The 27,761-nt window shown below is 38.8% G+C and overlaps 1 protein-coding gene and 1 long non-coding RNA gene across 5 annotated transcripts in view; both read left to right on the top strand.

Moving 5' to 3' along the window:
* The window catches only part of LOC121881784, a 39,594-nt gene extending 30,102 nt beyond the window's left edge, over positions 1 to 9,492 (top strand). For all 3 annotated transcript variants that reach the window (XR_006091903.1, XR_006091905.1, XR_006091904.1), the window contains 3 exons: positions 1,044 to 1,192; positions 6,432 to 8,117; positions 8,422 to 9,492. This is a non-coding gene — a long non-coding RNA (uncharacterized LOC121881784). The remainder of the gene's footprint in view (positions 1 to 1,043; positions 1,193 to 6,431; positions 8,118 to 8,421) is intronic.
* A 4,402-nt stretch (positions 9,493 to 13,894) lies between these two features.
* Positions 13,895 to 21,775, top strand: LOC121882008 (potassium channel subfamily K member 13-like). Of its 2 annotated transcripts, none has more exons than XM_042389883.1 (3): positions 13,895 to 14,949; positions 18,503 to 19,290; positions 21,079 to 21,775. In XM_042389883.1, the coding sequence occupies exons 1-3, from the start codon at positions 14,613 to 14,615 to the stop codon at positions 21,232 to 21,234; spliced, it is 1,281 nt and encodes a 426-aa protein (XP_042245817.1). In that variant the 5' UTR covers positions 13,895 to 14,612; the 3' UTR covers positions 21,235 to 21,775. The 2 variants fall into 2 exon arrangements, with proteins under 2 accessions (XP_042245817.1, XP_042245819.1); XM_042389885.1 differs by lacking the exon at positions 21,079 to 21,775 and adding an exon at positions 19,845 to 19,997.
* Positions 21,776 to 27,761: the final 5,986 nt, after the last annotated feature.

Below are 27,761 nucleotides of genomic sequence, written 5' to 3'. Positions count from 1 at the left end.
TAGTAGTTCTTTTTTTAATTTATTTTCAATATCTACTGCAGATTCACTTTAATCAACACACTCTTTATCTCGCTCTCTCTCTTATACAGCCACACATGCACACACACACAGCACACAAAGATGTTGAATCAGGATACAATCAGTCCCCACTGCCCATTACTTCAGAAGCTCAAAAGCTGTGTTAAAACACTCCAGACTCCATGAGCCAATCACAAACTTTGATTTCTCTCACAATGTCAGAAGATGTTAATTAGGCAGGCAGTCGAGGTGGATACCTAAAAATAGCGATGACACAGTAACACTTTTGCCAAATGTGCTGGGCCTACATCTGGGCTCCTTCAGGAATAGAGGCTTTGACGGATAAGAAGATCAAAATAGCACTTGTGGCTAAAATGTGAACCGCCTTAAACAGTGCAATCACACACTAACACATACACACACACATACACACACATTTCTATCAGTAATACGAGCAATTTTTGGTCCTTCAGCGGCAAGACAGAGCAGACTCATTTCTCTGGCACAAGAGTCATTTATGTCTGCCTGTAAGCTCTTTCTCATCATAACCACTTGTTATCTTCTCCAATCTAGTTTCTGTTCATGTTTCATCTGTTTCATTTCTGTTCAGCTCTTTGCTATATTTCCACTCTTTCAGCTCTATACCTCTCTGTAACCTCCTCTGAGGCCTGAACAGTTTGAGTGACAAGCCAGCTGATGTTGATTGCCAAAGTGCCAATTTATGTTTCTGTCAGGCAAATTGAAGACAGCGGGAGAGCCATACATAGGCAAGAATCCTCTTTCTTTCTCTTATCATTATACTACTGTTATTCCTTACATGTGGATTTGTGATTATGGTAAAGCAAATCCATCAATCTTCCATGTTTCTGAACACTTTTCTCCTGACCTGTAGCCCTACCTTAAAACCCCCTGACTGTAATATCACTGGAGGGTTACCATGGCACTCTTAAAAACCCCAATTAGGGCTTGAATTCATCTTCAGAGGCCTTGACAAGACTCTCCCTGCCCTCCTCCTCTTAACACAGATGTATCTCTACCTTCTGCCCTCCCCACCTTTGGCCCCTACATCACCGCCACACCTCCCGCCACAGGTTGCCAGGGAACGGTGACTCCTTGAAGTTGTGTGGGCGGATGGCTGGACAAGTGAAGGGGTGGATGGAGACAGTAGAGCGAGGTAGGGTGAGATTAAGAGCCTCTAGCTCCTATACGCTTTACTCTGCTTTGCTTTTTAATCTTCTTGCAGCCCCCATTGGCAGTCAGACACTGTGTGAGCCCAATTAGACTTGGACTTTCTCTCACACCACATAAGCTGATGACTTTGAACCCATTTTGTTATTATGTGCTGGTGCAGAATGTACAATTGTTCTTTATACATATTCATGCTGCATGGAGGAGTTCAGAATCTGAATAGTGAGTCAGTCATTTCATCGGGGGATTCTTTTTGTGTTTTGGCTAGACTGATGCATTTGAAATAAGTAGACCTGTCTTTTGAAGCAGGAGAGCCATGAACCACCAACAGCGACAGGGTGAAAGGCTCAGTTCCTACTGGTACTACTACCAAAATATAGGCTCTTATCATACTGTACTACCACATTACATGAATAAAGTCTTTAATCACATTATCATTGTGCCACAGGACATTATATACTAATATTTTGATAATATAATAATAATAATATAATTTGATCCATGTAACAATGGATTAAATGAAAATGTGGAGTGTGAAAAGGGTCATTCATGGTGACAAACCCACAGAAAATTATCAATCTACACTGCAGTTCTCCTCAACTCTATGGATTGTTTTTGGCGTCTTTCAGCTCATTGTTTTGGTTTTGCCCACACTGCAATTGTTTTGGGTCACTCTCACCAGTCTCATTAGCATAATTCCAGACACATTTGGCAGCTATTTTCAGCAAATAAAAATAAAACTCTGATAAACCTACTGCACAGTAACTACCCAGCATCAAAAACAGCAGACAGACAAAGATAGACTAGCTGGTGAACATGAAGGGAGAGTGAAATGTCAGTATTGTGTTCACTGCTTCTTCTTCTCCCAACCTCATCAATTCCACAGAAAGGCCAGTGGTCTGTCCATTATTTAAGTGATGCTTACCCATGATTAACCAATTAGTGTATCTCTGTAAATCAATAAACATATCAGTATGCTATCAAATCATGGTTAGTTGTAACTGCTCCCTGTGTGTTGCTATGGTGATCAAAGCAACATGTGCCTGAAGTGTTTATTATTAGGAAATTCAGTATTGCTATGAAATGACTTGCCTTTGTTATTTATTGGTCACGTTATTGTTGATACTTAACATTCAAGGCACTTACTTCATGAAGCCAGAACAATTTGTTACATGATTGAGTATTGTTAACTTGAGTACTACTACAATAAAAGTGACCCTGTGTAAAAGTTTGTTGAACTTCATCAGTTAACACCTGTGTTATTTAATAGTTATAGATGCTGTAGTTCCAAAGTTTCTGGCAGTTACACCAAAAACTCACATATTTCACTGATTAGTTGGGTAACTGTAATCACATTTTTCACCTTGATAATTCATACACATGCATTTTGTAAATGGATTTTCCTAGGTGAACTGAAAGTCTACGTCGTGTATATGTAATCCATGAGAAATCTTGAGTGCAATTATTGAAATCAAATAATTCTTTATGGAATAGTGAAGAATCAATGGTGAAAAAGAAAAGATGCAATACATATCTAATCAAAACTAATGAGAGACTTTCAGGGGAAGATAGATGGAAATAGTACAAAAACGCAATCTTTGGCCCAGTTATTTCTAAGATATACACTTATTTGCTTTCTTGCAGAGATTTGGATGAGAATATCTATACCACACTCATGTTTGCAGACTAAATATAAAGCTAGAGCCAGGAGACGATTAGCTTAGCTGAGCATAAAGACTGGAAGCATGGGGAAACCGCTAGCCCGGCTCTCTCCAAAGTAAAAAAAATCAGCACTTCTAAAGCTCACCAATTAGCATATTATATCTTGTTTGTTTAAGATGTGATTTAACTAGAAGTGATGTACTGTAAAAATATCTTGACCAGGTACAGTGATATCCAGTCTCTGCTGGTTTCCTAGCTCCGGTTTGTACAGATTAAACAAACAAGATATAATGTGTTCACTAAGCTAGCTGTTCACCCCTGCTTCCAGTCTTTATGCTAAGCTAGGCTAATCGTCTGCTTGCTCTAAGTTCATATTTGCGTACAGACATGACAGTTGTATTGATCTTAAGCAAGAAAGCAAATAAACCCTTTTTTCCAAATTGGTGATGTCACTGAATGTGTTAAAGGCAGCTAAAACGAAGCAGTAAACTCCAGTTGCATACCTGCTAGTAGTTATCGGTTTACACATGTTCATTACCATTGCACAAGCACATACAGAGCAGTACAAATGTAGCTGTAAAGAGAGGCCACAGGAGCAAGGTTGGAAACCCACACTGTCATTGGTACAGCTTGTGAGCTCTTTTCCCTTTTTGTGGTATCAGTCCAATAGTTTTGGATCCCTGGCTCCCTAAGGTTTATTACAGCGTAATGCTTGTGGCTAACTGCTGAGAGGCTGGATGAGGAAGGGAGAAGTGTTAATTTACAGCTGTTGCAGTGACAGCACAATCACTGAGGCTGGGAGGGTACATGAGTTGCTTTCATTCCAGCTGGATGCGATGATGATGATGATGATGCTTGGTTGGTTAGTTAAGTTAATAATACAGCTCGGCACTGTAATTGATTTCTCAGTGCTTAATTAGTTTTTTCTCATTCACAAAAAAACGCTGTTTGAGGCAAAGCCAAGCTGCTGTGAGCACTGCTGTTTGGGTAATACATTGGTCAAGAGCTTTTTAAATTTTAAATCTCATTGAAAATGCGTAGATGCTGTAAAACAAAACAAAAAATGTTTGTGCTACAACGTTCAGTTTAGTTTGTGTTTGCACAAACATAGATTTGATAGTCTTAAAGTTTCACTTTAGAGCATTTCTGACATGCCATATACGCATCAACTATTAAAGGTCCGATAGATGTTTGTGTTTTTACATAATTAATTAAATTCCCTACATTTGTTTTCACTCTGTGTGTATTAACAGACAGCATATTTTTTACTTAATTGTGATTATAACCCACTTAATATTTCCACATCTTCATAATAACAACACTTGTTTAGCGGTCGTCCCTCCAGGCTTCGGTTCTAACAATAAACTTATTTGTGTACAACATCAAAGGGGGATCTTTGGGGACTATTCCTCTTCGTTTTGCCTCATCCGATGTGTCGGAAGTCACTTCGAGGCTTGTTGTTGACCTTCACCAGATTGCTGCACAAGCCTTACTTGCACACACTACTGCATCAGTGTAGGAAAAAAACATTTTTAAGTGCTTTACTTTGATAAGAGACAACAAATAAGAATGGTTTGGTTTCTTTTTTCAAAAATGGTTCTTGTGACAGTGATTTCATACTTTATGTGCAGCATTGTATTTCTGCAGTAGGTACTGATATTACTCTCTCAACCTTGTATTCTGTAAGGTATATTACACTATCAAATGTTTCAATTTTAAAACACTGCAAACAACAAGATAGGCAGCACTTAAAGGACCAGTGTGTAGAATTTAGTGGCATCTAGAAGTTGCAGATTGCAACAAACTGATTACTCCTCCCCCCTCCAAACGTGTAGGAGAACCAACAGTGGCCACAAAACTTGCAAAAAACATGAAAGGCCCTCTCTAGAGCCAGTGTTTAGTTTGTCCGTTTTGGCCTATTGTAAAAACATGGCGGTGCTCTGTGGAAGAGGTAACGAAAACACAACGATTTTCATTTTCAGGTGATTATACACTATATAAACAGACATATGAATATTATATTCCATTTCTGCCAAGTCTGTTCCACTAGATGCCACTAAATTCTATACACTGCATCTTGAAATGATTAAGAAATATTCTACACCAAGAATTTGCTATAAAGTATGTACATACATGTATTTCAGTCATGATATTTGCTCTTAAGAGAACAGTTCAACAATTTGGGAAATATGCGTATTTGCTTTCTAGCTGAGGGTTAGCTGAGAAGATCAATACCACTCTCATGTCTGCTGTACTGTAAATATGAGGCTAGCACCAAGAGACAGTTAGCTTAGCATAAACACTTAACGCAGGGGGAAACAGCTAGCCTGGCGCTCACTAATTAACATTTATCTTGTTTGTTTAATCTGTACAAAAACCTAAGTGTAAAACTGACAACCATTTAACAGAGCACTAGCCATTTCCCCCTGCTTCCAGTCTGTATGCTAAGATAAGATAAACTAACTGTCTCTTGGCTATAGCTTCATATTTAACTGACAAATATAGGAGTAGTATCCATCTTCTCTTCTAACTCTAAGCAAAAAGCGAATAAGCACCTTTCTCAAAATGTCCAACTATTCCTTTAAGGACAACCAACATTTAACATTGATGATGAACTATTCTAACACCACAGAGGGGGTCGGTTACACAGAAAAAAACATCTTTTGCACAGCATCTGGTATATTGATTCCTTTTGCATGCATAAATCTGTTCAACACATGCAATCACTGCAATCAGCTCTGAACCACATGAACCACAGCTGCGAGTGTCTCATGTTGCTGGTGGTAAGCCAGGTCCTCTGAGCATAATGTTTGGTTTTGGTCTCCGGTTTGTTTGTTTCACTTTATGACTATGGGTGCATTGTGGTCTCTTAAGTGATACCCACATTACTGATGTATCACTGATCTGTGATACACAAAACATGCACACACATGCACATGAAAATGTGTGCAAAACACACACATACACACACAGGTGGCTGCTCTAATAAAGTGTCCATGTTGCACTGCATTTCACATCACTCAGTGTAAAACAAAGAACCATCTGCTACCACTAAATCCTTCAAAAAACAGCATCAGTCTTCAACACTTTCTCTGAACAACAGCAACTTTTCATCACCTCCTACTGTACATGAGCTCTACCCTGAAACCATGGTGATGGTATTTATTACTGGGATGTGGTGTCAAATGTTAGACTGCCAATGGCATAACTGATGCTAATATTTCTGTCTCCGATAGTGCTGCTATTTCCTTACTTTGACACCCTGTTACCCCCCTCCTCCTATGGTTTTCATCCATCCATTAACCAATCTATTCATCTACATTGCACATCATGTTATGACTGCTCTTTCTGCCTCCCATCCCCCATGGTACTCTTTGATACCCTGTTCCACCCACAATCCACCAGTCTAAGGTGGAACCATTGGTCCACCTTTCTGAACACATCACACAAACAAAAACTAGACACTGACAATGTCGTCTACGTATGATAATTATTGCACTTGCTTTTGTCAGTGGAAGCTTGACTAATTTAACTCAGCTCTTGTGTTATTTTTCCTTTGACAGATAACTCGCCATGAAGACATTCTCCCGGGCGGCTGCATCTCCCAATTTGCTTGACCAGGCATCATTTGAATAATTGTTGAAAAGCTTGCATGGGTTCCATATTAATGCCTTGATTTCCTGTGGGGTGCCATGGCTAGATGAAACATTACAGGACCAGTGTCAGACTCCAGATGTGATTGGTAGACCAAAGTGGGCAGTGTGGCACAACATGGGCGGGAAAAGCTGCGATGATACATCAAAGGGTCAGCCACTGGAAATAGCCATGGCAACCAGTCCGACTCACCATGACATCGCCACAGAGGGCAAACACGCCGTGTGAGGTCTTTTAGGATGTCATAAAACACTGACTCAGATACGAAATAGACCGTCTGGGAAAGACAAAAGCTCTCTCTCACACACACACACACACACACACACCCTGACAAACAAAGATTTTGTACTCCATATTCAACATTTCTCTCTAGAACATCTTGCTGATAGAATATTGACTGTCTACCACAGTGCACTGTACGCTCTCGTGCACTTTACTGTTGTTTATATACAGAACTTTATAACCTAGTTTCTAGTTACTATGGTTACCTCATGCTCAGCGGATGGATGTCTCTTTATCAGAGAGAGAGAGTGCGAGAAAGAGAGAGATGTGCGCTATGAATGTATTCACCAAAGCTCAATTAAATCTTGTGATTTAGTTGAAATGGAATAAGATTTTAATTTGTTGTTGTCCGGTTAAAAGAAAAGGAAAACACACATACACACTGACGAAACACAGAGTTATAAAATGATGCAAAAGCAGAGATACAGCAGTAGCAACAGAGCTGAATATCCAGCCTGAAGGGGATAATGGTATTGTTATTTTTTATAGCTCTATAGAAGCACTGTGTGTATAACATGTCGAACAGTCATAATAAGCCTTGGAGCAGCAATGATGGAAGTAGATCACTCAGAACAAAGAATGGTTATAGTTAAAGCACTGATTGAATGAATGGAATCTAATAATACAGGTGAGAGCCTTGAGATAATTGAGCAATAAGCTGTCCTTGTTTTATTTAGCTGAGGAAATGTTTTTAATGTTAGGGAAGACATTTTAACAGCTGTCTACAAATCACTCTGAGTCGGTCTTTGCTTTCAACATCACATCCTTGCACTAGTTTCTCCCTCAAAACTTTCTCAGATCATCAGCTATGCAAGTTAAATAATGAGCACCAGCCAGTCCTGACTGTCAGATCTGTATACGCAGTCAGTTAGATGTACAGCAACCTTCATCACCTAGGGCCCTTCACACCTCCTCATTACTCAGTCCAACTCTTCCCATCAGGACGCCGTTATAAAACCTTCTCGCCAGAACAAACATATTCAAAAAGTAATTCATTGTAACTGCCATTAAAATGATAAACAAGCAGTGAGAGACTAATTAGTCTCACATATTTGTACTTTGGCATTTCCTGTACAGCCATACTAGTAGTTATAGTTCTTAACTATGAATGTAATATAATCTATTTCTGGAGTGGCCCTAGGGATGGCAATGCTGGTCTGTCAGTTGGTTGGTCCACCACTTTGGTCCAGACTGAAACATCTCAACAACACCTGGATGGATTGCTGTGAAACTTAGTACAGATATTTACAGTGCCCAAAGGATGAATCCTACTGACTTTGGTCCCATGACTTTTCATCAAGCACCACCAAGAGGTAAAATACTTTGGTTTATAACCAAATACTTACAAAGCTAATTACTTTCCCACCAACCTCTCCTGTATTTAGTCTTGCAAATGTTAGAGGCAAAAGTAAGATGGTGAAAATGGTAAACATCATCACAGGGCAATTTCTATTGCCAATTTCCATTTGCTTGTGATGGGTAATAAAGTTTTTCTGATTCAGATTGTTGTTGATATGAGAGCCATAATCCACTATGAGGCAAGACCAGGTTTATAAACTACATTTTTAACAGTGCCTCCAACAAGATATTCTCTTTTTTTCTTGCTCTACTCCACAGGGAAGTTGAAGGTTAAGGTCAACTACAGAACTCTACCCTGAAGCAACTGCACTTGTTCAGATCCAGCATCTTGCTTAAGGACACTTCAGCAGTGTGGACCGGAAGCTCGGCGACCCAGGACCTTGAATTTGGGACCCCACTTTAGAACTCTGCTATATTTAATGTGCTTGCATAAAAGCGTGTGCATGGGAGCAAATCATTAGACCACTAGCCTAATGATGCTGCTTATAAACCAGGGCAAAATGAGGTGAAGTGCCCACTTACAGATGTAGAGGCTGATGACAAATGGCTGTGACCTTGACTACATGGTAATGGTGGAGTCATCGTCGCCAATAGTGAAGCAACAACAGTCATCACATCAATTAAGCCTGAGATCATGCACAGTAAGACCTTATACAGGTGCATTATGAATAAAAAAAGGCAAAGTTGATTCAGGTTACAGCAGATCTGCTGCTGTGATTTCAATTTGTCTTAACACTGAGCTCCTGAATCTCCCTTATTTAAATATTCCAAATGTATTTCCATGGAAACAGGACCAGAAAAAACAACAGTAAATTACATAAAGTGATTACATGCTTCAGCATCGTATATAAATTAATATATCCCACCAAGTACTTACCACAGATTTTGTTCTTGGTAGAATTTAGCACATTAATCACAGAAAATTATAAAACGCTCAAAACACTGTTTCTCCTAAAGAAAACCTCTATCTGAGATACAGTACATATAGTTTTCAGAATGTTATATATTGCAATCATCTTGTGTGTCTCATATCCTGACAGCATGTGTGACTAAAACTGGAATTAAGAGAGGGGATTCTATATTTCTTTTGGCTTCCAGTTTAATTCAAAATGGATTTAAAAGGACATTTAGTTATTATCAAAGTATTAGCCAGCTTTTCACTAGCTTACAGGACATTGCAGAGCTTTTATTGGGTTCGATCTACTTGCAAAACGGATTTTAAAGTGATAACTTGAAAGTAATTTTTAAATACTTAGATTGGACTTGTTTTTTTAATCTGTCATTATGCTGTTGCACTATGTAAAGCTTGATTTTAAATATGTTTTTCAAATTCTGCCAGCATTGATAAAGTTTCAGTTGAACTATGAAGAAAAAGAAATATGCTTGTTTGCTTTCTTGCTAGTTAGCTTAGACCATCAATAAAACTCTCTCGTGTGTACATTAAACATGAAGCTACACCCAGCAGCTGGTCAGTTTAGCTTAGCATAAACACTTCTAAAGCTCATTAATTAACACTTTATATTTTGTTTGTTTATTCCATTCAAAAAACAAAAGTGTAAAAAGCGTAGATTTTTTGCCGGGCACAGTTACTTCCTGGAGTCTCTGCTGGCTGCCTGGCAAACTAAAGGTGATGACACAACAACAGGAAGTTGATTAGTGATCTTCAAAGGTGCTGACAGGCAGATTTTGTTGTACAGTTAGCTGTTTCCCCCTGTTTTCCAGTCTTAATGCTAAGCTAAGCTAACCAGCTGCTGGCTATAGCTTGTCGTACAGATGTGAGAGTGGTATCAATCTTCTAATCAAACTCTTAGCAAGAAAGAAGTGTATTTCCCAGAACGCTGAACGAGTGCTCGTTGGTAAACTCAAAGTCCCTTAATCACCCTCGTAAGGTAATTTAAACCAATGTAGCTTACAAAGTGGCAGGGCAGTGGGCTGTGAGTTACGTCACAAGAGATAATGAGGATCCCTACAGCTAAATGAAATGCACATTTAAATGACATGCCTCTCAATCTTACAGTTTTGTGTAGACGATTGGTCAAAATGAGTGTGAACTACAAAGTTGTACAGTATATCTTTTTCAACTGCCAGGGACTATTTTCCATAGCAAGTGAAAATGATGGACACAATGAGGCCACTTATTGCTAGAACTGCAAAGAAAGAGATGGCTACAGTAGGCGACAACATCAAAGTCACATATAGGCATGGTTTATGCATTCGTGGTTGTGTATTTGTGTGCGCACAAATAAGCAAATGACATGTGTGCACACCCACATGCATGCTTGTGAATGCCCAAACTCGGTCACAGTTAATGACCTGTAATCAAGGCCATATATGCACAAGCATGAATGCGTAGTGTATGTACTCTGATGTCCTGCGAGTGATCACAGTGTTTATAAATCTACATTTTATGCCAGTTTATCAAACTACAATCACTGAAGACGGGTGGAGCTCAGGTCTCAGTCAGCAAATTTGTATGGAAACAGGTCATGGACTCCTAATAAAACATTTACCGCTTGAAATGAAATGAACTGACCCCTGTCTGCAGGGAACACGGAATTAGAGGGAAGCTTTACAAATGTAATGGGGGCTGACTCAATACCCATCTGTCAAGTATGACTTATATTATTAATAAAACCACCACGGCCCCAATAGTCTCCTGTGCTTCATGAAATAAGCACATAATGGCAAATTAATCTAATATTTATTTGCAGCATACAGCTAGCTATTAGTAACCCTTGGCAACAAAGTCTAGTTCCAGTATAAAGCAGAGGAACTGAAAGTATTTTTAATAAATTCTGTAAGAACAAGATTGTTAATGCACACAGATAAATTTTGAAAAAACATCCAAGTAATGACCACGCTGCTGATTTTCATCCAAGCTCTACTGTGAATTGTCAGTAGATGTATTTTCTAGCTTTGCTAACACTCTGGGAAGAGCAGCAACAAACTTTCACTATAATTGACAACAAGAGAGACTGGCTGGAAGCAATCAGTTAGGCTATCCAGCGCTATGGGAGTTGAAACAAGTTCCAAAAACCAGGCTGCTTTAGCGCTAAGGAACACATGGGGAGAGGTGCAGCTTACAGCTCCCACAGTGAGGAATGTGAAACACAAATCTTTAGAGGTAACAGACTGTATTCATTCATAGTATAGTATAGTATAGTATAGTATAGTATAGTATAGTATAGTGTAGTAAAGTATAGTATAGTATAATATAGCCTAGTATCTCTCCATCAAATCACAACCCACCAGTTGAGAATCACTGGAGTAGAGTAGAGTAGAATAGAGTACAGTGCAGTACAGTACAGTACAGTTTATACAGTAGAGTACAGTAGAGTACGGTATAGTATAGTATAGTACATTTTATACAGTATAGTACAGTACAGTATAGTATAATACTATAAGTACAGTACAGCACAGTAGAGTAGAGTACTGTATAGTATAGTATAGTATAGTATAGTATAGTTTATACAGTATAGTACAGTACAGTATAGCAGAATAGAGTACTGTACAGTATAGTATAGTACAGTTTATACAGTACAGTACGGTATAGTATAGTAGAGTAGAGAACTGTATAGTTTAGTATAGTATAGTATAGTATAGTTTATACAGTATAGTACAGTACAGTATAGTATAGTACTGTAAGTACAGTACAGTACAGTATAGTAGAATAGAGTACTGTACAGTATAGTATAGTACAGTTTATACAGTACAGTACAGTATACTATAGTAGAGTACTGTATAGTATAGTATAGTACAGTTTATACAGTATAGTACAGTACAGTATAGCATAGTACTATAAATACAGTACAGCACAGTATAGTATAGTAGAGTACTGTATAGTATAGTATAGTATAGTATAGTATAGTATAGTATAGTATAGTATAGTTTATACAGTATAGTACAGTACAGTACAGTACAGTATAGTATAGTACTGTAAGTACAGTACAGCACAGAATAGTAGAGTAGAGTACTGTTTAGTACAGTACAGCACAGTATAGTAGAGTAGATTACTGTATAGTATAGTATAGTATAGTATAGTATAGTATAGTATAGTATAGTATAGTATAGTACAGTACAGTACAGTACAGTATAGTATAGACTGTAACATATTCACCAACATCAAATCCTACATCACTGTGTTACAAACAGTAAAAAAGTAAATACAAACAGCAGAATCATAAGTGTTGTTTTATCTCTGAGTGTAAAAATCAACGCTGTGCCCATTTTGACTCAATGTCCTGCACACATAAGAGTTTATTTATCACTTGTTGATAGCTTTTAACAGCCACTCGAGACTCGCATCAGCTTCCATGAGAGGAAAAACAACACTCCAATCAACACTAATCTCCAAATAATTGTCAGTGAAATATCAATACTTTGCGGTGTGGTATGGATTCAGCCCAGTCTATAAAATCAGTCATGATGTGGCTGTAATCAAGGTGTGATTCATGCACACAGCAAACATTCAAGTAGATTGTTTACTTTCACTGGCGTGTTATTTAGTCTGATATTTCCTGTGCTTATCAATTGCTCACACCTCTGTAATGACTATAATAACTACTCATATTTACACATAGTGTTGCTAGTTTACTATGTTGTATACCAACCTTCATGCTCTGAATTATTCAGAAGAAAAAAACCTTCCTGTTCACGCTTTTGTCACATATCAATCTAATTTCTCCTACGTGTGCTTGTCCTATAATAAACTACCCCATATTTTCCTTTATTTGCCCTTCTCACACTCCTAATTGCACAAGTGTCTTATATTTGTGAACATGAAACATTTGCAAAAATCAGAAAGCTGTTTAAATATACTGTATGTTCACTTTAAAAAGGATTTCCCAGCACTCTTGTATTGTTGTAGCCCACAACCAGACACAATCACTAGAACTGTCCCAGCTTATGAGCTGCTTGCTATTCAAAGGGTAGACGGTTGTTGTGTTGTGTAACAATAATTCCAGACAGGCTGGAAATTCTTCTTCTTCTACTGATCATCCTGTCCTTAGGAAGTGTCGAATCATGAGCTAATCACGGCTTAATTAAACAGAGGTAGGAATGCAATTATTTTCAAGTCACTGAGCAATTAAGTAATCAAATTGTTAATACTGTGTGTAAATCATCTTCATAATTACTTCCTCTTTCACTACTTAACATTTTTGTAAGGAAATGTCCAAAATTTCAAATATTAAACTATTGATTTTAGATTAATAGAGATTATGTTTGCAAATTGAAATTTCCAATGCATAAACTTATTTTACTTCAGGTTACTGCTTTACCACAAGTTCACAAGTCTTTTCATGCATCACGTGTATTACAACTAATTTAAATACACATTTATGTACATATTATGTAATATTCAATAGTACAAAATGTTAATATCTGGTGTAGTTAACACCTTTTGGTGTATTTTCTGCGGGTTCAATTTAAAGAAAAGTACTTGTAACAGAATACTGGATCATAACAGAAAAACAGCAGCAGTTACTAATTAGCAGTCGTGACGTATATTAATGTTAAAAATACTAAAAGTTTACATTAAGGCAACTTAGTAAACCTGACCTAAAAAGGCTGCAGCTCTGTCCGTGGTTCTGAGACGGCCTTGGCCTCGTCATCATTTTGTTAAACTCCCAATTTTACAGAAATAGCTTTTTTGTTGTCCCTGTGATCCTGAATAATTTATTTCGAACCGTCGTTCCGTTGTGACATTTGCTCACATCGTCCCCGGGTAAGCATGGACAGGAGCATGAATCCCTCATCAGAGCTCGAAAAGGTCAAATGATATTGATCTCACTATGCAAACGCGCTCTATATTGTCAGAATCAAACCTCCAAAGTTGGGGTCAGGTCGGACATTATCAGGTTAGTTCGGACTCATTATCAGACGCGGCTGTTATGATTCCTTTTACAAGCTGAAATTGGGAGATTATAAAAGAAATGTATCATATCTGGAAAGATAGAGTTTAAATGCGGTGATGAATGGACAGAGGCTGTAAGTTCATCCGTATGTTGGTGGTCAAATCTCGGTGCGTAAAGCGCGCGCTCTGGGGTGGGGACTTCTTTGGAGAGGCAGAACCAGAGAGCACAACTGCACGACTCTCCGCATCCACAGGTTGCTACGCGGATCTCATCCTCCTCTCGGAACATCATCTGGCAACCTAGACCTGAGAGTACATTTGGTGGAGATGAACTGAGAAGTGGTTAGAGGACGCTTTGGCTGAAGGATTTGGATTTGGACTGCACATAGACGCTCATGAGCAAAATGCCAAATCCAAAGCCTTGGTTGACTCGATTATTACCTGCCTGATTATTACATTGTATTGCGCAGGACTTTTTTTCTGGCGTCAACTAACATCTTGTCATCGTTTCTTCCCGAGGACTGTGCGTTTTATTCGAGACCAACATGCCACAGGTCCCCTACTGCAGCTGCACCACGGTGACAACAGCAACATAATGGCATGTAGGAACGGTTGCTGCTGCGGCTCCGGTCCAATAAACGAGGATAACGCGAGGTTCCTGCTGCTGGCATTGTTCATCATCATCTATCTCCTTTGTGGGGCCGCCGTCTTCTCAGCGCTGGAGCAGCCAAAGGAGCGAGAGGCGAAGGAGCGCTGGGCGCAGAGGTTCGAACATTTCAGCCAGAAGTATAACCTGAGCAAGAAAGACCTGAATAACTTCCTCAGGAACTATGAGGAGGCGAACGTAGCGGGTATTCGTGTGGACACAATCAGACCTCGATGGGACTTCACCGGCGCGTTTTACTTCGTGGGAACTGTGGTTTCGACCATCGGTGAGACACAGAAACAGGCATTAAAAACATGTAAAATGCAATTTTTTAATAAGATCTACCACCCATTTCTAAAAAAAAAATATATTCATGTAAGGCCTCTTTGAGGACATCACCAATTATTATTTTGTGTGTTTTATGCATCTTTTCTTCCCCCCAAAATGTGACTCACTATCTCAAGTGTCTTTTTCAGAAACACTAAATTTTCTCATACCAAGACCAAGTTACTCCCTTCCCATGAGCCAAATAACAATTTCTCTTTCTCTCTCTCTCTCTCTCTCTGTCTCTCTCTGTCTCTCTCTCTTTCTGTGCGTTTTGTTTTGAAACATGTAAATTACCAGCAGAATAGTGTTTGCATAAGACTTTTGTCACATGAAATATTGTGATCTGTCATAGCAGAAAAAAGCACGTGTGAGACAAATAACATTAATGGCACAATTGGCACAACTGAAAGAAATGAGGCCATAATTAAAATAATCAGTTACACTTGTGTTTGACAAGTCAAAATGCTACTGTGAGGAAGGTCTGTTCATGAACAGAACTTCCATTGAAGGCCTGTTCCTTTCTCCTTTGCGTTTATGTATGTTTATTTCCTCTTAAGCGATTAACACACTAGATACATTTGAACTTATCTAACATCAGCTGTGACACATTTCTTAGCCTTGATGTAGTATTTACAATCTGAGAGGAAAAAAAAGGCAATTCAACGCCAGCATCAGAGCAACATTTGTCCCTGACAATCTGTTGTCTGTGTCAGCACTAGCTGTGTCCAGGATGCTCAAGACAGACTGTCTGGGAGCACCAAAGGCATCAGTGTCCATATGTTAAACAGAATAAAGAAGCAGAGGCATCATAGTGGCCAATATAGCACAGTTATACACAGTGACAAAAAAATCTGTTTGATATTTTGTTGTCGATACTGTACCTCTCTTTTTATTTTTTATCACCTGGTTCTTCATGGTACCATTTCAACATCTTGCACTTTGATTGCAGTTAAGTGATTTATGATGGTTGACAGTTTGACAGGCCTTGTGATTGGCTGACTGGCTTAGACCATTTAAATGAGAGTGAAGATGACGGATGATGAGGGCTATAACAAATTCATTTTCCAACTGAGCACTTTTTATATTGAAATAATCAGTGTTTTTTTTGACAGATTTTTTCTGACTGGAGGTGGCCTAAAAATCTTCAAGATGAAGATTTTTATTCTATTTTATGTACTAACAACCCTGACTCCTCTGCGCATATACTCATCCCTCCAGCAATAAAGAAGACATCCTGATTTTCAGCCTCACTAACTCTGTCACATCTTGGTGGCTTGTCTTTTGTGAAGTAGCCCTCTGAGAGAAGAGGCATCAGAGTTCCTCATATTGATAATGCGTTGACATGTGGCTCCACACTCATTGGCTGTAACACTACAAGGTGCAGTCGGAGGTTGTAATGAGACTAAATCCTATCTCTGATCTTATAAATAACAGAAGCACCATCATAACATGTCATTATAACCCTCTACAGAAGTACTGTATGGGTTGATATCTTGCTTGTTACTCAGAATTTAGTTGTCTTAAGTCAGTTAGAGAGATTTTCTAATATTTAATTCATATCAAGTCTAAGCAATCCATTTTTATCCTTGTCAGTCTGCTTTTTTTTCTCTTCTTTTTATCTTATTCTTTCGTCTCTCAGTTTTGGAATCAATAGCTGAAGTATAGTAGCTGAGGGGAAAACCCAACCAACGCATCATCAATCAATGGTGCCTTCTGATTTTTTTGCATTCCCAAGGAGAGCACTGTGCGCGTCACAGCTGGAAGAGCACAACAGAGTGTTGCATCTTTTGACTAACTGAAGTGTATACGTAGTCAGAGCATATGCACCCATGTTTAGAGCTCCACTGATCTAGAGAATCCAGTTTCTGAATCTCAAAATGGCAAAAAAAAAAAAACAGATCTGTCAAATGATGACAAAATCACTCATTTGTCTAAATAACCTAATTAAAATATATGACACTGTGCATAGATTGGTCAACTGTCACATGTAAAGCAATACTTTGACATTTTGGGAAATATTTGCTTTTTTTTGACAAGAGTTAATTAACTAGCTTACTCTCAGGAAGACAGAGAATATGTGTATTTTCCCAAAATGACAAAGTACTGCTTTAAATATTTTTCTTTTTGTTGTAGGTGGCAAATCACTAGTCAAATTGCAATTAGGAAGAAAAGGTCAGGACCGCACGGCACAACCCACATCAACACTAACCGCAGTCACTGTGCCACACAGACATCCTGACTCAGATGTCATACTGACACAGTAGCGCACCAGTTTATCCTCTTCCTTTAATTTATTGTATATTTTATTAACGAGGTCAAATGACTCATCAACATTGAGTGAGCTTTCGAAAACAAGGGGGAAAGAAAAACACATCCATAAAATCCAGCCCATTTGGCTTTATCATTGTGTTTGGAAGAAAACTCTACCTCCAGCTCAATTAGCACCTTGAGAACCAATTTCAATGTGGAGGCAATCAAATCCTCCACAAGAGGTCTGCCTCCAGCACACTGGCAATTAGTCATGCTGCAGAGTATGTTTTTTTTTTTTTATAACAGAAGATACAGTAACACTTATCCTTGTTTGTGTGTAGCTCAGCGGCACAATAGTGAAAAGGGCTCTAGTGTTGTAAGCTGCTATACCTGTCAACAAGCCATTTGTCACAAAACATGGTGTATGTAACAGTGTAATCGGTAATAAATTACAGTAAATATTCAGACTTTCAACAATGTAATGAACTGGGGAAGCGAGAAAATGAGAGCAGACAGACAGGCGGCGCTTCATTGAGCTTTCGGCGTTATATGAAGGATGAAAAGGAGACATCAGTGGGATGGGTGCAGTCGAGAGAGAGAGAGAGAGAGACCTCTCACTTCAGCTCCCATGTTGTTTCTCTGCCAGTTCACTGGAGACAAATTGCGACTGACTTTCCCCTCCAGGCACGAAACAGTTAAATGGACTCAAAGCCCCCCCAAAATCTGAGAAAATGATCAAATTGAGATGACTGAAAATACCTCAGCTCTCAATGCATGTGTGAGTGACGGAGCGAGTGACAAAGAGAGAGAGAGAGAGGAAGAGCGCGTCACCAATAGCAACCTAGTAGAGTGAAGCAGTTGTGGGGTCTGAGTGTAATTTTCACTTAGAAGAAGAGGAGATCAGTAAGTAACCATCTTTGTTGATGACAGAGAAGATGTCAATTTGGTTTAAAAGGTAAGTCAAACAGCTGGAGGCAATGACCACATTAATGCCCCCTCTAAAGTGGTCCATTCATGTATTTAGGGCACTGTGTTTCATTTTTAAATTCATGTGTTTGAAAGGAAAAGTGAAGTGAAGCTAATGCTTTGATATAAAGGAATCCTTTTATTCTTTTTCATTATTCAACAAGTGGCTGCTGTTCAGAGCTACTTTTCTGTTTCCCTGTTTCTCCTCCTAGTATTCACCTCATTTAACATTTTCACAGTTACAAGTGAAATTTCACAGATTTCTACTTATTCCATGATGTTTCTGTGTATCTAAGGGTTTGGGATGACCACTCCTGCCACCATTGGAGGGAAAGTCTTCCTGATGTTTTACGGCCTGCTTGGCTGTGCTGCCACCATTCTTTTCTTCAACCTCTTTCTGGAGCGTGTCATCACCGTCATTGCCGTCATTCTTAAGTCCTGCCACGAGCGTCACCATAACAAGGCTGTGCTTCCGCAAAATGGCCGGCGAGTCTCTGAGGGGAGTAGAGCAGGTGGAAATGGGGGAGGTGGAGGTGGGAAAGGTCAGGATCTTGCTGGCTGGAAGCCTTCAGTCTACTGTGTCATGCTCATCCTTGGAGTGGCGGCCATCTTGGTGTCCTGCTGCGCCTCGCTCATGTACTCGGCAGCCGAGGGCTGGGGCTATCTGGACTCGCTCTACTTCTGCTTTGTGGCCTTCAGCACCATCGGCTTTGGAGATATGGTGAGCAGCCAGCGGGTCGTCTACGAGGGCTACGCCACGGCCGTGTACCGGCTGGGCAACTTCTTCTTCATCTTGACCGGCGTCTGCTGCATCTACTCCCTCTTCAACGTCATCTCCATCGTCATCAAGCAGGTCCTCAACTGGCTGCTGAGGAGGCTGGAGGCTCCCTGCCGCTGCTGTTTCCCCAGGAGGGGTCACCACCCTCACCGGCACCCGCGACGGAACGTGGTGGCTCCAGGCCACCTGCGTGCCCGCAGAGACCCCTCCATCGAGACAGATGCCATCAACGAGAGCGAGACTGACACTGGGCGCAGGATGTCTGGGGAGATGATCTCCATGAGAGACTTCCTGGCAGCCAACAAGGTGAGAGCTTCAGGGCCGGAGACAACAGCTTGTGTGACTTTTCCACTTGTCAAATGTAATCACATGTTATTGCAAGCAAGATATTCAGTTATTTCCAAGAGTAAATTTATTGAACAAGTGGCAGAAAGAACAATTAGTTAATAACCTTGTTTCTCTGTTGTCGTGCTCACTACAGTCGTTAACTCAATATCTGCCCTGCTCTTAGTCATCTCGCTCATCATCAGCTGTATTGAACTCTGAATGCTCTGTTGCAGCACGATTGTCAGTGCTGAAACCTCCTATGAACCTTAACACACATGCAACATATAAAATATCATAACCTGTGCATTCTTCCTAATATCAAAACTAATATTAAATCTAATTGGTTATTGTCTAAATAATAAAACAACCCAGGTTGTTTTTTTAAGAGGGGTTATTAGCATTTATTAATGGCTTTATTAATTAATAATGTATAAATCATTTATAAACCAATAATAAGAATAACATTTGGGTTGCCAGGTTATGAAAAATCCTCTTCCAGCATTAAACTTGCTTTTTCTTTTTTATCCCTTTAGTTCATCAGGAGGAGCCCTCCAGTGGACTAATTGACCACTTACTCTCTAGAGAAGGACGGCAGGGCACCTGGACCAAAATGCATTTATATTATTAACATTTACAACTTCAAATTTGATGGATTACTATAAGAACCATTTATTAATGACTTACTAATATTTACAATTACAGTCTTGGTGGCTCATGAGAAATTATTAGAATATTATTATAAAACATTATAATGGCTTATAAATGCTCTATAAACCATCTGTAAATGATTTATTAAGCATTTATAAAGAAATTAATTCATGCTTATAACCCTTTATAAAAGACAACTTATCTGAAAATGCTACCCAAATATGAGATAGTATGATTGATGTTTTAATAAAAGTCTCCTGTTTATATAAATAGCAAGTTATTTTTTGCTGCTGCTGTGGGCTACATAGACGATATCTGTAAAAATGTCTCTGAATGCCAGTGGCCTCACCGCTATAACCCCTTCAACAACCCCTCTAGACACTCAGAGGAGTCCATACATTAACATAACTGCAACTCCACCTTTCAGACAAGAGGGATGAGCAGTACGTGCTGCTGAATGTCAAAACCGTGCTCATTCACCACCACCGATTATTCTACACTGAGACAAAATCTGAATTTTCACACTTGACAAACAGTCAACTGAAACTGAATGTTTGCTCTGAGAAAATTAAAAGTCTAAATAAATGGTAAAATGCTGTAGAGGCACAGATTACTCCGAATTCAGGCACAGTAAGTCATTTTTATATTCAACGAAATTACTTTGTCATTACATATTCAAGTTTAACAATTGAGAGAGAAGTTAAATTGCGTTAAAATTATCCCATATTCAAATTCTTCTTATTCACTTCACGGCTCTTGAGATACATTTGTCATTTCTTACACATGACTCAATCTAGGTGAATTAAAATAGCACTTTCTCACACTATTACGCACCACCTGATTTGGATAAAACAATGGTAACTTCAGGGCTATTCAATGCCTAAACTCTTTTCACACGTTGCAGAAGTCATTGCAAAAGACCACATGCTTTTGAATAGTGAATACAAGGAACCCAATAAGAAAATAGCCGTGTCTACTCATGAAATCAGATGTGCCTGCCAACAGCACATTGTATTAATTCCTGTTTCTCACGGTTTCACAGTTCACACGTACCACCTCCAAACACAGACAGCGAATAGTTCCTCATCTGTTGATTTCTTTATCTCCGCTCTCCTGCAGGTGAACTTGGCTATTATGCAGAAACAGCTATCAGAGATGGCCATCGGACACCCGCGCCAGTCCAGCTCCAGCTCACGTCAGAACGGTTTCTCAGGAGGGGTGGGCGCCCTTGGCATCATGAACAACCGGCTGGCGGAGACTAGCGTGGACAGATAGGGGAAACAGCATGGAACCTTTACGAAAGGATGCAAAAGGCTGCGAGGATGAGACTAGCAAGGACAAATCAGCACTGAGGGATGCCCTCCTGGGGAAAAAAAAAAAAGACAAGATATGGGTGGTGTACAAGACTGAATTTATGACCACACAATATATCTTTTTCCATCGACAAGCAGGTTGACCCGCAGCGGCTACAGCCTGGAATCAAACCATTGTAGCACACTTTCCCATCATGAACATGACTACATCAATGATGCATGATAGTTTTCTGGAGTCTCACATCTGGACCAGTGTGCAGGAATTTTCTCCTGTGAGGAATTCAGTTTCCATGGTGATAAAAAAAAGCCTGCCTAGAGCTCTTATATCTAAGCTTTAAAGACCTTATTCACTACATGCTACTTCACCGCTAACTGCAAATTCCACTCATCCACAGTACTTCACAAAACTCACTACATCCCCCACCCACATCCTCAATGTATCTGTCACTGTAAAGGACATTAATGAGAGAAAAATAGCTTTAATAAAATGTCTGTTTCTTGGTTTTGTGTCTAACGGTAGTCTTTACATAAAACAGGCTGACATGTAGAAAATAAAACAAGAAGCCCGATTCATGGATAACTGAATGTTAACCTTCAACACAGACTACATTATTTTATGATCAGATTATCAATGACACTGCATAACTCTCACATTCTGACTAATGTTTTGCAGCCATATTATATCCTGTTAAATGGCCTCTATCTTTGGCCCTGCTTTCATTCATTATCACGACAAATAGAAGACAACCTCCCCCTCCCAAAAACAGACATACAAACAGAATTACAAATCAAACAGACCTACCTGGAGCTGAACGTGAAGTGTTCTGAGTCTGAGATGAAACCTATTATATGAGACTGCTGTTTACTTTTGGGTTTGCTGCACATTATCCGAGCAGCACAGATGCAGACACGAGGACATTTTCACACTCTGATGTTGTCCAGGCCTGTAGGTGGTTTGATATTGATAGAAATTTGATTTTAGCACAACAGTGTTAGGGTTTTGTTTTGTTTTTTTCACAGCATTCTTGATTCACAGCAAAGTACAGCAAACAAAAAGCAGCGACAGAAAGATAAGACTGTTAATAACATTCCTTTGGAGTTCAGTGAAACCTGCAAGCAGCCAAAATGGAGAATGACTTGTGGACGCTACATAATGCTTGATGTAGGAGGATGGTATAGGCTTCTTCATTGGCTTTGTAAATGCATCTGAGAGGGCGTTGAAATTACAGAGTAAGAATCCTGCACAGGCTCCAACTTTGACGTCACCAGCTGAGCTTTTGTATGTCTGGGAGCAGAAAGCCGACCTCCCCCAGTGTTATTTTGATACAATGACAACCTAGTTAACCAGCGAAAAAAAGAATGTGCTATGATATTTTTGTATGGGATCAAGATTTGTTAGTATCATTTCCAATGGTTTCTAGAATAGTAATAAATCTGTGAGTCATCTGAATGTTGCAAATATCGTTTTCAGTTCAAAGCACAACCTGAGAAGAAGGAGGTGAGATCCTGATGGCGCCGTGCGTTAGTAAAAAAATATGCTGAGAATAAAGAATGGATCTGTATGAAAAGAAATAAACAACATGTAGGTGACTCTTTGCAAAACCCTTAACCCCAAATAGTGATCATCCACTCGAAACCTAGCAACCGTAACTAGGCACAGCAAGCTATTAATTTCTCGACTTGCTGAAGCTGTGTGCATGGAGTTGTAAAGTTTGGAAGGTATTGTCTTTTTTCTAGCCTTTTCAAAACCAAAAATGCATAATGAAAAGTGAAGAATATTGATTGTGTTTGTGTGTTTTAATGTAAGATGCTATCATTAGCATGCCTGGCTAACTGGCTTAGTATTTACAGTTGTAACTGAGCGTTACATCCAAGGCCAATGAGCACATAGTTAAGTTTCATTAGTTTGTGGCGTTACAGGTTCCGGCGATTTCTACAGGAACATGCTTTAGTTGCATGCAGGTAAACCGTTGGTGTGGGGAGCAAACTGGCTGAAATGTTGTCTGGACCTAAAACACCTACAAACAGTATCAATGTTTATTTGGTTTTAAACTGTTAACTGAGTATAAACTGGCAATTTGTGAAACAATCTGGTCGTAGACGTCATTTCTCAACTCCAACTCCATTGTTGCTTCTTAAGTTGCTAATCGGACTGTAAACAATGACCAAAGCAAGGAAGCGGAAGTCTTGGCCTGGATATCCGCTGGCTACACAGGAAGCCCTGAAACGTTGGCCGTTGCCACCAGAGGCTAAATTGTCCTCAGATGATAGTCGAAGGGTTCCGACTATTGCATCCACTGTGAAGTATTCCCCACTTCAGTTGGGCCCGTAGGTAGGTGGGGTAACATTAGGGCCCTGGCCTGCTCTTTATTGGATTTGGGGAAGTTTATACTCGAGCAACTCCAGCCATGTATTAAGCTTTTGCCCCAGTCTTTTAGCATCATGTACGCATGCATATTTAAAACCCATTTTACAAGATTATCATTTGGAAACATGAAGTCAGCTGGAGACAGCATTTTCAATCAACTATGGAGTGAATGTTAGCTTAATTAGCTACCTAGTTATATCTGCCAAATCTGCCAGGGATAGTTATCATCATCATCCGCTAGCTAGAAATGAGAAGCCTGCTTTTGTCTACCTCCGTCTGAAATCAATGAGCCATTGTTTCATAAATTACCATGAATTTTGAGAGGTATCTGCCATTATTATCACTGTAAACTACATATGTGTGCGTGAGAATGGAAATCTCGAAAGATGTATCAACGGTAACTAGGTGTTTGGGGCTTGGCTTTAATTCATGATTCAAACCATCATTAGAGTGTATCTAATTGTTCTACTCTTCCAAGTTGCAGTTCAAACACAAAGTGCACCCTTGTCTTAACGTACATACGAACATTTTGCTCTAATCAATATATCATTAAAGTCCAGATGAAACGGCAGTTCAAGAGTATCTAACTTCCATACGTACGACGTATTTCTGAGTGAAACAGGATAGACAGGTGGGACATAACATAAGGAGGGTTTTGATTTGAACATTGGAAAGTGGGCATGTCATAATAAATCTTGGCTCTGTGCTACTAAAAGTTGAAGATTGATTGATTGATGGGTGGTTGAAATTGGTTAGGACAAGCCTATGTAAGCACACGTCATATTTTGTATTACAGGAAGAAAACATGATTGGATTTTGATATAAGTATACAAAGAAATTGGGTTTTTTTGTATTTTTTGACATATATTGCTAAATAGGTGCACAATATGACTGGGGATGTGATCTAAAAGGGTTAAAAAAAAAAGGCATTTTTCATTTCATCTCAACTTTAACAGTAGAGAGGGAGAAAATAACACAGACACAAACAAATCCCTAAATAAAGAACTCCGAACTCCAATATCTTATTCAGAATAATTGGATTGACAAATATAATCATATCAAGCAGCCTCCACTCTTTGCTATGGAGACAATCCTAACCTTGCCAGAATAATATGATACAAACTGCAAAAAATGCAATTGATTTGCCAGTGCCAGAGTTAACACACACACACACACACATACATATATATTCACATGTACACAAAAGATAGCCTAAAAGAGAATTAGAGAATATGTCAGAGAAGCTGTGCCTACACAGATAATAATAGCTTTGAACCAATGCCTGTGTGTTCTTGTCTGTGTGTCTCCATGCATGTACAAATGTGTGTGCGACAGGGGAGACTGGGAACACATGCATACATACAAAGACTCTTTGTTAAAGCTCTTTTCTGAGTCACGACAACTCCCCGAGAGTCATTGACACCAATGTCATATCCACTGTGTTTGATTAAATTTGAAACACTCTAATGGAATAGTTGATTCTTCACTGCTGCAAAAGTGGCCTTGGTGTTACCCCACCATTCATGGTTCAGAGGAAATAAACCTAATAGGTGGGTATTTTATCATTATGTTCACAAAAGGTGTAAAAACTCTGTGTTCCTGAGGAGAGACATGATATGTGTGTGACTGCACTCAGAGCAATTTTGAGAACAAATGAAAGTGTATAATGAAAGTGTGTATTTGCCTGATTGTAATATTTTGGGGGGAATGCTGTGTTTTATATATTACACACCTCATGTAATGTGTAATATATGCAATATTATACTTTAAAAGCTAACATCAGACAGCAGCCACCTTGATGAAAGCCCAGTTAAGTCCAATGGGTGTTAAGCAATTCTTTTGCACATATACAGACATGTCTGACCAGAGGGATTAGCTGCACAAACAGCGCCAGCCATGCACAATTAGTTAATTACCTTAATGACTTAATTAGAATGGGTGGAATGTGTTGACAATGTTGTGTGCATAATTATTGATTTATCATGTGCATTGTATGAGTGTGAGGGGGGAGGGCGAGTAGCGAGCAAGTCACTCAAATAGTCTCTGTGAAAACCAAGGCTGTGAGATCCAGGTGGGACATGGTGCTAGTCAAACATATGCAGAGTGAAGAATACATTTGTACATAAACCCAATTAAAGGAAGAGAATATTATTTCTGCAGCTTTATTCCATCCTGTTTACTGTTGACCACCCAGATCAAGACCTTCTACAGTGCTGAGGATGCTGTCCTTAAAGTCGTACATCAAAGTATACCTTGTCCTTTTAGAAGTGGGTGTTTCAATAGTGTGTCAACATTTTATGGGTGGAATTACCCACATTTGTTCTTTTGTTATCTTTATGACATACAATATATTCACTTTTTGTCTTGTTGAAAACACAGCTCACAGTTTGCTTCTTTATCTGCTTGAATGTTGGCCCACGTGATTAATAATCAGCCAAAATTGGCAATAATGTACAATTAACCATGACACAGCATGACATTTGATGTACATTAAAAATGTGTTTAATAAAGTTTAAAGAAAACCTTGTATTAAAACATTTACAGTGTGCTAATCTAATGAAATGGACAGTGAGGTTAGTATCTACACACACAGACATTTGTGGAAACCACAGCGGATATTGCAGCATCAAGACTTGAAGGTATGATGTCATCAAATTATATTTTTAGTCCATTGCCTTCCAGTTTAATCTGAGCTGTGGCAGAGCATAAAGATGTTTCATTTGATATATTTAAACCAAATTAGTTTTCTTTGAATTTGGGGCTGTAACAGACAGATATCAGTCCCAGTAAAACACCATGGCACATGGTCATGGTGTCCAGGAATAATTTGATCATTTTCTCTTCTCTTGCTTCTGTTCCAACAAACCTAAAATCAAACAAGTTGAATCTGCTGTCAATTTGATGAACAGATTTTCTTGTTAGTGATGATAAAAATATGAATAATATTAATAAAAATACAGATTGGATGCTTTGAAGTTACAAATTAAACCTTGGTTTTACAGTATTGTAAAAATAACATGTTTTTAGTGTGGCTACAAATAGTGTAATGTGGGATGTCTGAGCTCAAATGCATCTATCTCTTTTTCTACTAAATGCTAATGATTAGGACTGCTGTCAAATTAATCCTGGAGTATCATGCAATTGAAATCACATGACTCTACACATGTGATGTCATAGATTGGGGCAATGCAATCTTCCAATAGCAAGTACTTGCTGTGAAGTCCAGTCAAAGGTCAGTGACGAAGGATTTAGAGTAATCTAATGTTACGGATATAAATTTGTCATAAATGAGATAATATTGCCAATCGTTACTAGATTGTATTTATGATATATTCATGCGTCAAAATATGCTATAATATGGTTCTTTTTTTTATTTCAGTCAATTTTTCATTGTCCCACTTTAGAAAATGTGGTTTGAAATGTGGGACAGCGAGGTTTTACTAATGTGGGACAGTCATATATGTTGTTAAATTGGTGAAATATGTATGGTATTGGGTGTGGATATAATGTACTGGCTTCATATCAAAATATATTGCTGAACTGCCAATTGCAGAAATTGTCCCACATTACTCTAATTCACCTCATACGAAGTCTTTCCATAAACTGTTTGTGCGACAGGTGATGTATTTTATTTTTATTTTTTTAATTTATTTATTTATCTTTTATAAACAGCTTTATTGAAACAAGTATACAACAGGTTTACAGCACGTTGTGTATACAACTTGAGTCTACACTCACAAAACACGCCAGGGTGATTAAAAGTTGTAATAAAAATAATTTAAAAAATAAAAAGTTAAATAAATATCTTGTAAAGCTTATAGCGGTTATACTTTTAATGGCTTTTTTGTTTGTACATTCAGATACTGGAGAAATGTATTTTTTGATATGGACAGTCAGCTCTAAAAAGTTAAGCTTTTTGTGTAAGAATTTGGATTTGTGAATATAAAATTCGATCAAAATAGTGAGCAAATTAATCAGACAGAACTGCGAAATTTCTGCCATATTCAAAACATATTCATATCCAAACAACACATTTTCCCAAAGTAATAAAAAGTGAGGATAATTATTGATCAGCAATGGGTCGTGACAATTTACTCCACAGTTGTTTGCCTGAGATGTTT

Source organism: Thunnus maccoyii, chromosome 17 (genome assembly GCF_910596095.1).
Source record: "Thunnus maccoyii chromosome 17, fThuMac1.1, whole genome shotgun sequence".
NCBI lineage: Eukaryota > Metazoa > Chordata > Actinopteri > Scombriformes > Scombridae > Thunnus > Thunnus maccoyii.
This window is presented reverse-complemented; position numbering and strand designations above follow the sequence as displayed.